The sequence below is a fragment of the Schistocerca piceifrons genome, chromosome 2 (genome assembly GCF_021461385.2).
Source record: "Schistocerca piceifrons isolate TAMUIC-IGC-003096 chromosome 2, iqSchPice1.1, whole genome shotgun sequence".
Lineage (NCBI taxonomy): Eukaryota > Metazoa > Arthropoda > Insecta > Orthoptera > Acrididae > Schistocerca > Schistocerca piceifrons.
The window spans coordinates 305,684,058-305,700,104 of NC_060139.1; the positions used below are offsets into that span (position 1 = coordinate 305,684,058).

At 43.7% G+C, this 16,047-nt stretch overlaps 1 protein-coding gene across 1 annotated transcript in view; it reads right to left on the minus strand.

Annotated features, from left to right (window-relative positions):
* Positions 1 to 16,047, minus strand: part of LOC124775110 (ATP-binding cassette sub-family C member 4-like) — a 365,777-nt gene that overhangs the window by 77,834 nt on the left and 271,896 nt on the right. The window contains exons 16-17 of the mRNA XM_047249941.1: positions 9,148 to 9,298; positions 834 to 940 (exon numbers count right to left, since the gene is read on the minus strand). Of these exons, the coding sequence (XP_047105897.1) occupies positions 834 to 940; positions 9,148 to 9,298 (258 nt within the window). The remainder of the gene's footprint in view (positions 1 to 833; positions 941 to 9,147; positions 9,299 to 16,047) is intronic.

Sequence of the window (16,047 nt, forward strand, 5' to 3'; positions counted from 1 at the left end):
CAAAAGAGGTATCAAAAATACAAAGCGAATGCACTAAACCGAGCTTATAAAATACAGTATTAGGCCACTCTGCATGTAGCTGCGTTTCCCGCTACTAGCTCACCAGTTGAGCATGTCAATTCTAGGGCCAATTGTGAGAGATGCGATGTAATTTGAATTTCTCTGTAGCAACACACATGGCTGCTGTCAGTTGTAAGCAATAGCCATTCTATTGCCCTTGGTTCCATAGTGGAAAGATCATCCACCGCCAGCGCTTATGTACAGTGTGAGATCTTGTCGGAAGTGCCTGAATAGTTCAGTCACTGACAACATTGCCTGCATAGGGCAAGGTTTCGAGTTCGAGTCTCGATCTGGGGAAGGGTTTTAATCTGCCAGGACAATCGTTGATTATTCACAAATTACTATAATGAAACAATAAGCAAGCAGTTTCATAAAAGAAATTTAATTTCTTTACCTGAATGAGATTTTCACTCTGCTGCGGAGTGTGCGCTGATATGAAACTTCCTGGCAGATTAAAACTGTGTGCCGGGCCGAGACTGGAGCTCCGTAACTTTGCAAAGGTCCCGAGTTCGAGTCTCGGCCCGGCACACAGTTTTAATCTGCCAGGAAGTTTCAATTTCTTTACCTGTTTCAGGCACTTAGTGTCCTTCTTCAGAAGGTTGTGCCTATTGCATTATTTGTGAGTGTCAGTAACAAAGTGCAAGCATGGTCATGAAGTTCAGTCTCTGCATAAAACTATAAATTACTTCTAGCGGTAATATAGGGAAAAAAAAAGCTTGAAGCTTTTATACGGGTTCGGTCCCCATAGTCACATTTGCAGCTGAAGTGCTTACCTGGTGGGCGTCGAATTCTCGCTTGACGACCTCCTGGATGCGCGAGGAGCGCACAGTGGTGAGCCCGTTGATGGTGTCCGACAGGTGCGAAAACACAGGGCTGCGTCCTGCGAACAGTCCATGCGGTCTGTTTAGGCGCGGTTCGGTTGTTAGCACAGGCCACCGAAATGTCAGTACCTCACAAAACGCGTTTTCTTACGAAACAATCGCGAGTCTTTCTTCGGTTTATTATTCCTTAAAGTTAAAGCGGTCACAAATGATAGGACTCCAACCTACCACAGTCACAAAAGAGAGAAAACACTTAAGCGACGACTGTTTTACAAGCTGATATGTACTGTAGCGCATTAAAACTGTAGAATTAAACGTTTTCAGTCAACAAGTGACAGAAGTGTTGACCCAGTGATATCACTCTATTATTTTCCTTTTACTTTTGTTGTGCGTTCCTTACTCCCCTGAAACGCAGTCAAAGTGGGCAGGTGCAGAAATTTCTATTCCTTTCAGCCATACGACAGGCGGCTAGTAGGACAATAAGAGACCAGATTGGGAACGTGCGGTGAGGGTGGTGAGTAGCAGTTTTGGAATCTTCCAGAAAGCTGAGGATAAACTCCCGGAAATATTTGTGAGAAACGGGAGCAATGGTACCAGTTTTACTGTTGCGACAGATCTGACCTTTTCTGTTAAGACCACTTGATGTCAAAGAGGCTCATACTGAATAATGCAAACCAGCAGTTGCGTAATGGAACGAGAAAGTCCATTACCATATTCCTACCACAATCACTGTGAGAAACGAATGAGACAATACACATTTCCACGACAAAGCAAATGCTCTTTCGAACACATTATACCGCTCAATTACAAGTACCGTCGAACACTATCTACATTACGACAATATTGACACGCGAAGATTTTTCTGTTGGTTCCAGTGCAACTGTGAGATTTGAGGCTCCCTGTTGAATCCCATGTATAAGCTATGCAGGCCCCGTGGCAGAATCATAAGGCCTGCCTTCCACTGAAATAAGTTCCTGATATAAAGCGTAGAATGCGTGATTCCGTTAATTATGTGATTTCAAAGAATTTTAAAGGATTACTTTTCCTTTTTTCTACCGAAAACCAGTCTGAGGTTGACCACAGTGTATTACATCACCAGAGTCTTATTTTGTCTTTCTCTGGTATAATGATCGTGGAACTTCACTGAACACTCTTCCCATAAACTAATCACCAGCCCAGGTACTCTGATGCCCCTAGATTCATATCTAACATTCCATGGGCTTCCAAACTTCACCCATCCTCTCCTGCCGGAACTTGAAACAACGCCTTATTCTATGATGAAACATGTGTCGAGATATAGCCTTTTTTCCAGCCCTAATTAACAAGCACATCTTTCCATTTTCTCTCTCCTACATCCTCCGTCTCAATAATTGTTAGTTGCTTCTTGCAGTGCCACTGGCCATCACAATAGGTAGTCATCATTCCACCTACATCCTGAATACGATCATTTTCGTGCATCATCAACATTATATCTTAGCAGCTGTACCACCATCTCCGATTACATTTTAACGTTTGTGTAAATTTATAAGCTTTTTTAAAATCGTAAAATTTTTCACCAATGTACGTTCTGAATCCTCTATTCATTAACTCAGTCAGCATATTGGCACCGAGACGGAAGACAACAGAAAGAAGACCGAAATACCGAATTCAGTCTTCCGACGTTGCTCCATCACGGACGATCGTAATTTGTTCCCTCCCTTCAATCATCGTACGAACACCGAAATGTCAGATACTGAGATAAACGATCGCGGAATACAAAAACAACTACAGTCGCTCAGTGGCGGAAAGGCATCAGGACAAGATACACTATGTGATCAAAAGTATCCGGTCACCTGGCTGAAAATTACTTACAAGTTCGTGGCGCCCTTCATCGGTCATGCTGGAATTCAGTATTGTGTTGACCTCCCTTAGCCTTGATGACAGCTTCTACTCTCGCAGGCATACATTCAATATGGTGCTGGAACTTTTCTTGGGGTATGGCAGCCCGTTCTTCACGGAGTGCTGCACTGAGGACAGGTATCGATGTCGATCGGTGAGGCCTGGCACGAAGTCGGCGTTTCAAAACATCCCAAAGGTGTTGTATAGGATTCAGGTCAGTCCATTACAGGGATATTATTGTCGTATAAACACTCCGCCACTGGCCGTTCATTATGAATACGTGCTCGATCGTTTTGAAAGATGCAATCGTCATCCCCGAATTGCTTTTCAACAGTGGGAAGCCAGAAGGTCTCAAAACATCAATGTAGGCCTGTGCTGTGATAGTGCTACGCAAAACAACAAGGGGTGCAAGCCCCCTCCATGAAAAACACGACCACACCATAACACCACGGCCTCCAAATTTTACTGTTGGCACTACACACGCTGCCACATGACGTTCACCGGTCGTTCCCCATACCCACACCCTGCCATCGGATCGCCACATTGTGTACCGTGATTCGTCATTCCACACAACGTTTTCCCACTGTTCAGTCGTCCAATGTTTACGTCTCTTACACCAAGCGAGGCGTCGTTGTGCGTTTATACCGGCGTAATGTGTGACTTATGAGCAGCCGCTCGACCACGAAATCCAAATTTTTTCACCTCCAGCCTAACTGTCATAGTACTTGCAGTGGATCCTGATGCAGTTTAGAATTCCTGTGTGATGGTCTGGATAGATGTCTGACTGTTACACTTTACGGCTCTCTTCAACTGTCGGCGATCTCTGCCAGTCAACAGACGAGGTTGGCCTGTACGCTTTTGTGCTGTACGTGTTCTTTCACGTATCCACTTCACTATCACATCGGAAACAGTGGACCCAGGGATGTTTAGGAGTGTGGAAATCTCGCGTACAGACGTGTGTCACAAGTGACACCCAATCACCTGACCACATTCGAAGTCGATGAGTTCCGCGGAGCGCCCCATTCTGCTCTCTCACGATGTCTAATGACTACTGAGGTCGCTGATATAGAGTACCTGGCAGTAGGTGGCAGCACAATGCACCTAATATGAAAAACGTTTGTTTTTTTTAGTGGTGTCCGGATACTTTTGATCATGTAGAGTACCTGTAAGATTCTAAAAAGATAGTGCGAAAGAACTTTCTCCCCTTCTAGCAAGACTTTACAATAGTTCGCTGGAGCAGCCAAGGGTACCTAGCCACTGGAAAAATAGCAAGTTATTCCCGTTTTCAAGAAGGGTAGAAAGGCAGATGTGCATAATTATAGCCCTACATCGTCGACGTCAATCTATTACAGAATTATGTAACATATTTTATGCTCAAGAATTATGACGTTTTTGGAGAACGAAAAGCCCTTCTAAAAATCAATACGGATTCCGCAAACAGAGACCTTACGAAACTCTGCTCGCTCGTTTCCTCCATGGGATCCATGGCTCAAAAGACAATGGCGCTCAGATTGATGCCATGTTCCTTCAGGAAGGCATTTGACACCGACCCGTACTGCCGTTTGGTCAAATAATACTAGTTTACCGAATATAGGACCAGATTCCGACTGGATTAATGACTTCCTTGCAAACAGAATGAGACATTTCGCTCTTAACGAAAAAAAATCGACAGATGTAAAGGTAATTTCCGGAGTACCCCAAAAAGCGTTGCTGTTTAAAACGTACAAGTATATAAATGATCTAGTAGAAAGCACGGGAAGCTTTTTAAGACTGTTGTCTGTAAGAAAGTCGCAACGCCAGAAGACAGTATCGATTCGCAGGATTGACGAATAGTGTAAGCTCAGGCAGTTGACGTAAAGGAAAGTAAGAGATTGCATACACAAAAGAAAAGAAATCCACTACTGTACAACTACACTTTTGATGACAAACTGCTGGAAACAATATCTACTGTAAAATTTCTAGAAGTAACTATCCAGAGCGACATGAAGTGGAGTGGCCACATAAAAAAATAGAAGGGGAAGCTGATACCAGACTGAGAGCCATAGGAAGAATCTTAAGGAACTGTAACTCATCCACGAAAGAAGTGGCATACAAGGCTCTTGTTCGACAGTTTTATGAGTGTTGTTCATCTATCTGGGATCCTTACCGTGTAAGACTGATAGAAGAAATAGAAAAGATCCAACGAAGAGCAGCGCGTTGCGTCACTAGATTGTTTAGTCCCCTAGAGAGCGTTACAGGAATCCTCAACAAACTCCTGTGGCAGACGCTACAAGAGAGGTGTTGTGCAACACTGAGAGGTTTACTATCGAAATTTCGAGAGAAAACTTTCCGGGAAGAGTCGAACAACATATTACTTCCTCACACATACATCTCGCGAAATGACCACGACGAGAAAATTTGAAAAAATAGGACTAATACAAAGGCTTACCGACAGTCATTCCTCCTACTCTCCATTCCCGAGTGGAACAGGGGAGGGGGGGATCACTTAGTGGTACCGGAATTACACTCCACCATACACCGTTAGAAGGCTTGCGGAGTATGATGTAGATAGATACTTTTATTTCGTATATTATTGTAGAACGTGGAAAATCTCTGAATGAAGAGAGCGGTTTTATCGGCTGCTAGCAAGTCCTTCAAGGGAACTGAAATAACAGGTAAGAAACAAACTGAGTGATTCACTCGAGGTTCATCGTTCATTACGACGCTGACTCAAGCTGTCTGCCGGACTGTCCTGCGGGCGACAACCCTTCGCTACCATGACTTTGTTTGTTGATGTTATTTGTATTTACTGCTGCTGTGCTATTAACGACTTGCTGTGAGGTAGTTTACGGACTACCACTTCTGATTGTTAACTGTACAGGCACTTTACGTGTTGTTGTGTGTGTTCATACCTGTAGCGACCTTTGCTAGTGAAAACATATCATAGCCCAGGACGGATATTTCAGATTTCGCTAGTCTCTCCAATCTCTTAGTCTACTGCCATTCCAACACGGACGTCCATGGTTCTACTCTGGCGACTAGAGTTTCAGTGTCAGATCCTGAAACGAAGACTTAAAGCTACGTAAAAGAAACATGTCACATAAAGCATTTCAACAAATGGTGGCTCAAATAATGTTGTCGTTATTATTGTCAGTCCGTTGACTGGTTTGATGCAGCTCTCCTAGTTCATGTGTGCAAATCTTACGTAACTGCTTCAGCCTACGCCCATTTGAACCTAACTGTGGTAGTCAAGTCTTGGTCTCCCTCTACAATTTTTACCCCCCACACTTGCCTCCGTTATCAAATTGACCAGTTCTTACTGCCTCAGAATGTGTCCTATGACCCACTCCCTCCTTTTAGTCAGATTGTGCCCTAAGTTGCTTTTACCCCAATTACCTCCTCATTAATTATCAGAACTATCCATGTAATCCTCAACATTCTTCTGTAGCACCACATTTCAAAAACTTTACTTTCTTCTTGTTTGTAATGTTTACCGTCGACGTTCCACTTGGGTACAAGAATGCACCTCAGGTAAACGCATTCATAAAAGATTCACTAATACTAAATTTATACACAATTAAAAGTAATATCTGTTTTCAAAAAACGATTTTGGTCGTAGAAACAGTCGGCATTTTATATCGTCTGTAATTTGGGCCGCATTACTTATTTTACCAGCAGCTAAAAAGACTCATCTACTACTTTTAGTGTCTCTTGTCATAATCTAATTCCCTCAACACCGTCTGATTTAATTCGACTATATTCCATTACTTTTGTTGATGTTCATCTTAAAACCTCTTTTCAAGACGCTATCCATTTTGTTCACTTGCTCTTTCAAGTTGTTTGCCATCCCTGACAGAATTAGAATGTCATCAACTTCCTCAGATTGAATATTGTCAGGAACTGACAAAAAACATTGTCTCACTCCCTTCTCAACTACTAATTCCCTTCCATGTCCTTCGACTCTTATAAACGTAATTTCGTTTCTCTACAAATTGCAGATAACCTTCTGCTCGCTGTATTTTATTCCTGTTACCTTCATACTTTCAAAGAATGTAGTCCAGTCAACATTGTCAAACGCTTCCTTTAAATCTATAAATGCTATAAACGTCGATTTTCCTGTCCTTCACCTATCCCCTAAGAAAAGTCGTGGGGCGAGCAGTGCTTCCCATGTTGCAACATTTCTTCGGAACCCAAACTGACCTTCCCCTGGGCTGGCTTCCACCAATTTTTATCGTTGTTAGCATTCTTCTGTTAACAATTCGTTCTCAGTATTTTGCAAAGGTGATTTGGTATTATTCACATCTGTCAGCATCTGCTTCTTCTTTATGTCTGTACATATACACTCCTGGAAATGGAAAAAAAGAACACATTGACACCGGTGTGTCAGACCCACCATACTTGCTCCGGACACTGCGAGAGGGCTGTACAAGCAATGATCACACGCACGGCACAGCGGACACACCAGGAACCGCGGTGTTGGCCGTCGAATGGCGCTAGCTGCGCAGCATTTGTGCACCGCCGCCGTCAGTGTCAGCCAGTTTGCCGTGGCATACGAAGCTCCATCGCAGTCTTTAACACTGGTAGCATGCCGCGACAGCGTGGAAGTGAACCGTATGTGCAGTTGACGGACTTTGAGCGAGGGCGTATAGTGGGCATGCGGGAGGCCGGGTGGACGTACCGCCGAATTGCTCAACTCGTGGGGCGTGAGGTCTCCACAGTACATCGATGTTGTCGCCAGTGGTCGGCGGAAGGTGCACGTGCCCGTCGACCTGGGACCGGACCGCAGCGACGCACGGATGCACGCCAAGACCGTAGGATCCTACGCAGTGCCGTAGGGGACCGCACCGCCACTTCCCAGCAAATTAGGGACACTGTTGCTCCTGGGGTATCGGCGAGGACCATTCGCAACCGTCTCCATGAAGCTGGGCTACGGTCCCGCACACCGTTAGGCCGTCTTCCGCTCACGCCCCAACATCGTGCAGTCCGCCTCCAGTGGTGTCGCGACAGGCGTGAATGGAGGGACGAATGGAGACGTGTCGTCTTCAGCGATGAGAGTCGCTTCTGCCTTGGTGCCAATGATGGTCGTATGCGTGTTTGGCGCCGTGCAGGTGAGCGCCACAATCAGGACTGCATACGACCGAGGCACACAGGGCCAACACCCGGCATCATGGTGTGGGGAGCGATCTCCTACACTGGCCGTACACCACTGGTGATCGTCGAGGGGACACTGAATAGTGCACGGTACATCCAAGCCGTCATCGAACCTATCGTTCTACCATTCCTAGACCGGCAAGGGAACTTGCTGTTCCAACAGGACAATGCACGTCCGCATGTATCCCGTGCCACCCAACGTGCTCTAGAAGGTGTAAGTCAACTACCCTGGCCAGCAAGATCTCCGGATCTGTCCCCCATTGAGCATGTTTGGGACTGGATGAAGCGTCGTCTCACGCGGTCTGCACGTCCAGCACGAACGCTGGTCCAACTGAGGCGCCAGGTGGAAATGGCATGGCAAGCCGTTCCACAGGACTACATCCAGCATCTCTACGATCGTCTCCATGGGAAAATAGCAGCCTGCATTGCTGCGAAAGGTGGATATACACTGTACTAGTGCCGACATTGTGCATGCTCTGTTGCCTGTGTCTATGTGCCTGTGGTTCTGTCAGTGTGATCATGTGATGTATCTGACCCCAGGAATGTGTCAATAAAGTTTCCCCTTCCTGGGACAATGAATTCACGGTGTTCTTATTTCAATTTCCAGGAGTGTATATCTTGCACACCTGGAGGAATAATTTTGTCCCGGCTCCCTCTCCCAAGGATCATCATAATATTAATACATGAATATCGAAAGCGGAAGTAACGATTTTAACACTAATTATACAAGGAGGGCCAATGAAATCTATACAATTCGAAGAGACTTTCCCACAGATGTGCACCAGAAAAGGCATGGATATACGCAACTGTTAAGATACGTAGAAGGGATTAGACATACACACAAATGACAAAAGTTTTCCTCTGTCTCTCACACTATTACCAACTCCTACCCCACGTACCTATCAGGTGCTACGGTAGAGATAACGCATGAAAGTAATAACGTTTAGTTCAAGTGGCTCTGAGCACTATGGGACTTAACATCTCAGGTCATCAGTCCCCTAGAACTTAGAACTACTTAAACCTAACTAACCTAAGGACATCACACACATCCATGCCCGAGGCAGGATTCGAACCTGCGACCGTAGCAGTCGCGCGGCTCCGGACTGAGCGCCTGGAACCGCGAGACCACCGCGGCCGGCCGTTACATTACAAACACAATTAGTTTCAATAATTGTGAGGGTATGTTCTCTACTACAGGGATTCAAACACTACGCAACCAAAAGCGTAGTGTGAAAGAAATGAGAAAGACGTTACTTACTAATGCCCTCCATCCGCTTGACGTTCCTGCCGGTCGTGATGAACATCACTGCGAGCCAGATGAACAAAGAGGCCAGCAGCGCCAACGGGATGAGCACCAGGTACTGCACAGTCGCCACCACAATGATTATGGCGAACACGTACAGGAATATCTGGAACAAGTCACCAAGAGCAGGCTCACCTATCCGTGCAAAATAACTGTACGCATGGCCAGCATCAGTGTTGAGCAGCACAAATTGAAATTACGATAGGAAAGCGTAATCACTGTGGTAGCATCCTTGTTACAGTAAACCAAAACTTCTGAAGGGCATAACACAACGGCAGTTGATTCTATAAAGCGTTGCAAACAGCAATAGGACAGTCTTTCTGAAACGTTTGAGAGTGGCTTCCTCGAAAAGGACAAGCCCAATATCTTTTCCCATCTTTCTTCCATCCGAGCCTAAACTTCGTTCCCAACGAACTCGATAAGAAATGAAGTACTACTATTCACATACACAAAAATGTGTGCCAATGAACTGAGTCGATATTATAGCATCTCCATCCGCCTTTACGGTTTCACAACTGGTTGGAGTGCTTTGGGCAGCTGCACTTAGTAATCATTCTCTTTGAAAGGCCACAATATCCCATTAGTTCAAGAAATTTAGGTATAAATTAAATCACACTGAAGATAAAAATACTTTCTATGTCAAGAGAAGTCATTAAAAGAGAAATTAGATTTGGTATTTGCAAAACCCTTCGACTAGGAAAAAAAAGAAAGAAATAAATAAAAAATAAAAAATTGGGATTGAACCGCGGAAGTTTGAATTGTCCAATACCACTCCATCTAAGCCAGGAACAGATTTCTCAACTTTTGTACTTCTCTCACCCTATCCTTTTTATATTTAACTGTATAATGTCCGAATCGAGCGAGAGCGACAGTACGCACTGTTTGAGACACAAATACTTAGACTTAACGATGAGAGCTTTGAGAAATTCAGTTTAAAGAGTTAGTAGGAATTTACTGTCGGTTCGGTGCAACGTTTGTTGAATTTTACACAGATAGTGTAACCAACGTTTTTGAAGATGTCCCTCACACAAAGGGTAAAACTCCGCCACAGACGGTCAGGTGGCTTGCGGAGTATGGGTGTAGATGTAGATGTAGAATTCCATTCGGAATTGATGTCCATCATCAAAATCAATACATGATGTGACCCCACGGACACTAACACTTTGTTGTAACATGGAAGCAAACAGCATTCAAATGTTATCTTGAAGAAGTACTTCCCATTCCTGGAACATTAGATGTATTACTAAATTAAGATTAGTGGCTGGAGGATGAAAATACACATCTTCCCATCGCGTCACAAACATGCTGTATTGATAATAAATCAGGAAATCAGGTGTTGATGGTTTGAACTGCAATGTGGACTTGCTGATTGAATTTGCCGTTTGACACTCGAATCACGATGGGTATAACAAAAAGGGTTTACTGTTTTTGGCCCATACTGGCGAGCATTGAACCCCCTTTCAATAATAACCAAAACAGTTCAGTTGTCACAGTTCGCTCACCATGACTCCTGGATTTGGTGGAGTATTGGTATCGAGAATCGCTACTCCCTGTGACCTTCGACAAGGTCATCTACGGACACGTTGGTGTCGATCTGACTGAAAACCGAATGCCACTCCGTGCCCCGTAAAGTAATAATTACTCCAACGAAATTAGCCCTAATCACAGTTTTCGTCCTTTTTGAATAAAATGATTGTGGATATTAGGCCGCGTCATTGTAAAGCAACTAAATTTCCGACGTTTCGACCAACTTGCTGCGCTCTCGTCAGTGAGTGGTTTTTTTTTCTATTGTCATTACCTTCAGTTTTCTTTTTTACATTGTTGGTTTGTGTTGACCTTCTGTATGTTACTGTATTTTGGTAGCGTATCATCTCCAATTAAAGGAAGTTACTTTGAGACTGTTTGGCAGTTAATAAATCACTTTATCTAGAAATGTAATTTTTGTGTAAAAATATTTCGCGACTGTATTTTGCAATTAGCTACAGTTAGTTTGGAAACATCCGTTCTCTTCTTCATTCTCTTCGGTTGCTAAAATGGACGCACAAGCATAAGACATTTTTGAGGTACTTCTCTTTTCACTTCATAAAACTCATTGCTTTTGTTGGTGATGTGTGTCCAGTCCCTGCTGATGTTCACTTATTCTCATACCAATTTGGTGGCAAATCTGAACTTATTTTACTTTCTCTTTCCTTCAGCGGATATATATATATATATATATATATATATATATATATATATATATATATATATATTGTGTGTGTGTCGTCTTTTCTGTACAACTGCTTTAACTATTAAATAGTGTGCCGTTGCATAATGCTGGGTAGTCGTTTATAATCTGTTTTCTGTCTGTAACGGTTTTCTGTCTGTAACTGCCTTCGTTAGGTGGAAATTTTTTCTATTGTACGTTTATAGTGTCAGAAGTATCTAAAAAGACTTTACAACTTTGAAAACTCATACTGATTTTTTCATTTAATGTAGAGATAAAGTTTTGATGGCATTTTATTGCAAACTACATCAAGTTTTTTAACTTATACGCAAATAGGTTCAACGCGACTTTTATTGGTTATGCGGCACACCCCCCACCTGAAATCGATTTCTTGCCAAACTCGCTGCAGCATGATAGGTGTGCTTGTTCTTTTGCTCTGAGCTCTGCTAGAGTAGGCAAACAGTCATATGTGGGAGGCCCAGCTCTCAAGAAGAACGCCAGGTCGATGTCGTAGGACTATTCACAAAGGTTTGCCTTACTTGCTTTATAACGTCGTCAGGCATATGGGGACGACTTGAGGAATTACTATGTCTTATAGAGCATCCACTATCAATAAAACACTTACGTCACACATAAATAGTAGCCCTACTGGGAGGATCTTTACCTTACTCTGTACGAGAATCATGTTGCACCGTTGTCACAGACTTCGACTCTTCAAACCAAAACGCACAGCGGACACACTCGGGACCGGTAAAGGCATCCGTGTTTGCTGCAACTGCCACTAGCGCTTGCGGTGGTACGATTCTGTACTAGCGTACCATGCCAGTCAAAACTCGATCTATTTTCCTTTACTAGACCAAGACTAAGTCTGTGAGTCGTCTGAATGAGTTTGTGATAACTTTCCAAGTTGTAAAGTCCTTTCTGATACACCCTGTATAGTCTGTAAGCCAGGGTTCATTAGGGGTTGATTACTATTCGCTAGGGCACTTCAGCAGATGTAATTTCGATGGATTGCTCACGCGCTGCCTGCGATATGGAATATGTATGCTACAATAGATTCACAGGTCAGAGCAGTGTTGGCAGTAAGTCGAGTTTAGTAGCTCTCAGAGAGCAGTCGTGTTTTGTAGCTCGCACAGAGCACTTGAGTTATGGAGTTCGGACAGGGCACTCCAGCAGTTGACTTGTGTTGGGCCGGTCGTGCAGAACGATGGCGGTGCCTGAGCGATGTGGTATAAGGTAAAAAAAATTATTGTTCTTTGTTGCCGCGCGCATATGTTAATTGCCACAACTGATTTAACCACAATTGTAATGTTAAAGTTCCATGTACGAGGTGCAATCAAGTTCTACGGCCTCCGATTTTTTTTCTCCGGACTGGAAAGAGATAGAAACATGTGCATTGTTTTAAAATGAGGCCGCGTTCATTGTCAATACGTCCCAGAGATGGCAGCACCCTACGGCAGATGGAATTTTACCGCCATCGGCGAGAATGAGAACTGTTTCAAATACTTAAAATGGCGACGTTTTCCTCACTTGAACAGCGTGCAATCATTCGTTTTCTGAATTTGCGTGGTGTGAAACCAATTGAAATTTATCGACAGTTGAAGTGGACATGTGGTGATGGAGTTATGGATGTGTCGAAAGTGCGTTCGTGGGTGCGACAGTTTAATGAAGGCAGAACATCATGTGATAACAAACCGAAACAACCTGTCTGACGACATGATCAAGAAAGTGGAGAGAATTGTTTTGGGGGATCGCCGAATGACTGTTGAACAGATCGCCTCCAGAGTTGGCATTTCTGTGGGTTCTGGGCACACAATCCTGCATGACGACCTGAAAATGCGAAAAGTGTCATCCAGGTGGGTGCCACGAATGCTGACAGACGACCACATGGCTGCCCGTGTGGCATGTTGCCAAGCAATGTTGACGCGCAACGACAGTATGAATGGGACTTTCTTTTCGTCGGTTGTGACAATGGATGAGATGTGGATGCCATTTGTCAATCCAGAAACAAAGCGCCAGTCAGCTCAATGGAAGCACACAGCTTCACCACCACCAAAAGAATTTCGGGTAACCGCCAGTGCTGAAAAAATGATGATGTCCATGTTCTGGGACAGCGAGGGCGTAATCCTTACCCACTGCGTTCCAAAGGGCACTACGGTAACAGGTGCATCCTACGAAAATGTTTTGAAGAACAAATTCCTTCCTGCACTTCAACAAAAACGTCCGGGAAGGGCTGTGCGTGTGCTGTTTCACCAAGACAACGCACGTGCACATCAAGCTAACGTTACGCAACAGTTTCTTCGTGATAACAACTTTGAAGTGATTCCTCATGCTCCCTACTCACCTGACCTGGCTCCTAGTGACTTTTGGCTTTTTCCAACAATGAAAGACACTCTCCGTGGCCGCACATTCACCAGCCGTGCTGCTATTGCCTCATCGATTTTCCATTGGTCAAAACAGACTCCTAAAGAAGCCTTCGCCGCTGCCATGGAATCATGGCGTCAGCGTTGTGAAAAATGTGTACGTCTGCAGGGCGATTACGTCGAGAAGTAACGCCAGTTTCATCGATTTTGGGTGACTAGTTAATTAGAAAAAAAATCGGAGGCCTTAGAACTTGAATGCAAATCGTAATTCCTTGCAGAAATACTTGTTTTACAACTCAAACTGCCTTTTCCTGCTGCTAGTTACTTTATTTATCCCATAGTGTTTCGCCTTCTCCTGTTCTAAGGCATCATCTGTGGGATCTATAACGATACAGTTTTGTTAGTTCTAGCTTATCAAACAGTTCACTTCGCGATTTTTTGTAAAAAAAAAGTAATTACTTACGATTTGCTGATGTGCGTTTCCTCACATCTGGTCTGGAGGTCGCACTACCACTTTTGTCACAGTGATAAAACTGGTAGTGCGACCTCCATAATCTAGAACTAACAAAACTTTATCGTTATAGATCCCACAGATGATGCCTTAGAACAGGAGAAGGCGAAACGCTATGGGATAAATAAAGTAACTAGCAGCAGGAAAAGGCAGTTTGATTTGCAAAACAAGTATTTATATGCTTGCTGCGGAGGACGGTCACACACACAAACTTGGTGTTGCAGAAATTTTGTACTGAAGAAAACTTTTGCCAGTCATTTATCTGAGTTTAAAGATTTTACGAATTTTTCCTGTGCATACTCATGTTGATTAAGCAAAAGAAAATCAGTTGTTTTCCTACAAATGAAAATCTAGTGGCCAGCATTGCACTGGGCTGCGCCTAAAATTTCTTATAGGAGCAGATATACAGATAGCGTTATCCGGCGACATCATTGTGAGGTAAGAATTTTCAGTTTATTAAGGATGATTTCACAGGGCCATGACGCAGCGCTGCTGACGTCAAAACTTATTAATCTCGATATGCAGTCAGTCTTCAATGGAAGGTCACATTAAAACTTGAAATTTTATTATTGGAAAGAATTTATTTTTATTGGGAACTTAAACGAGATTTTTTTCTGTTGGGAGGTTAAAAGACTGTGGCTGGATTTTAGTGCTTTTAAATCACTTTAATTTTAGTGAGGTAATAGTTGTGGTCTATCAAGTGGTCAGCAAATGAGCTTTGAGAGATGTTATCTTTTTAGCGCTCTGAGGTGGTCTGAATACCTCGCTTTAAAGTTTCTGATTGTTTGCCCCTTTTATACTGACAAGGGAAACTCCCCATCGCACCCCTCCTCAGATTTAGTTATAAGTTGGCACACTGGATACGCCTTGAACAACTGAACACAGATGAATCGAGAAAACAGGAAGAAGTTGTGTGGAACTATGACAAAATAAGCAAAATATACAAACTGAGTACTCCATGCGCAAGATAGACAACATCAAGGTTAATAGAGCACAGGAGCGCCGTGGTCCCGTGGTTAGCGTGAGCAGCTGCGGAACGAGAGGTCCTTGGTTCAAGTCTTCCCTGCAGTGAAATGTTTAATTTTTTATTTTCGCAAAGTTATGATCTGTCCGTTCTTTCATAGACGTCTCTGTTCACTGTAATAAGTTTAGTGTCTGTGTTTTGCGACCGCACAGGTAAACCGTGCGATTAGTAGACGAAAGGACGTGCCTCTCCAATGGGTGCCGAAAACATTTGATCGCAAGGTCATAGGTCAACCGATTCCTCCACAGGAAACCACGTCTGATACATTCTATACGACACTGGTGACGGCATGTGTGTCACATGACAGGAATATGTTGTCGACCCACCAGACTTGTACACTTGGCGAATGGGTAAAAAGATTCTTCTACCTTACCCGATTTCGGCTTTCTTGTGGATGTGATAATCACTCCCAGAAAAGTGATGAAAACATAAGAGTTTGTCACATAAACAGAAAATAAAAAATCAAACTTTTCACTCGAGGGAACACTTGAACCAAGGACCTGTCGTTTCGCACCTGCTCACGCTAACCACGGGACCACGGCGCTCCTGAGCTCACATTAGCCTTGATATTGTCTATCTTGCGCATGCACTACTCAGTTTGTATATTTTGCTTATTTGTTTCATAGTTCCACACAACTTCTTCCTGTTTTCTCGATTGATCTGTGTTCAGTTTTTCAAGGTCTATCCACTGTGCCAACTTATAACTAAATCTGAGCGGGATGCGATGGGGAGGTTCCCTTGTGAGTAAGAA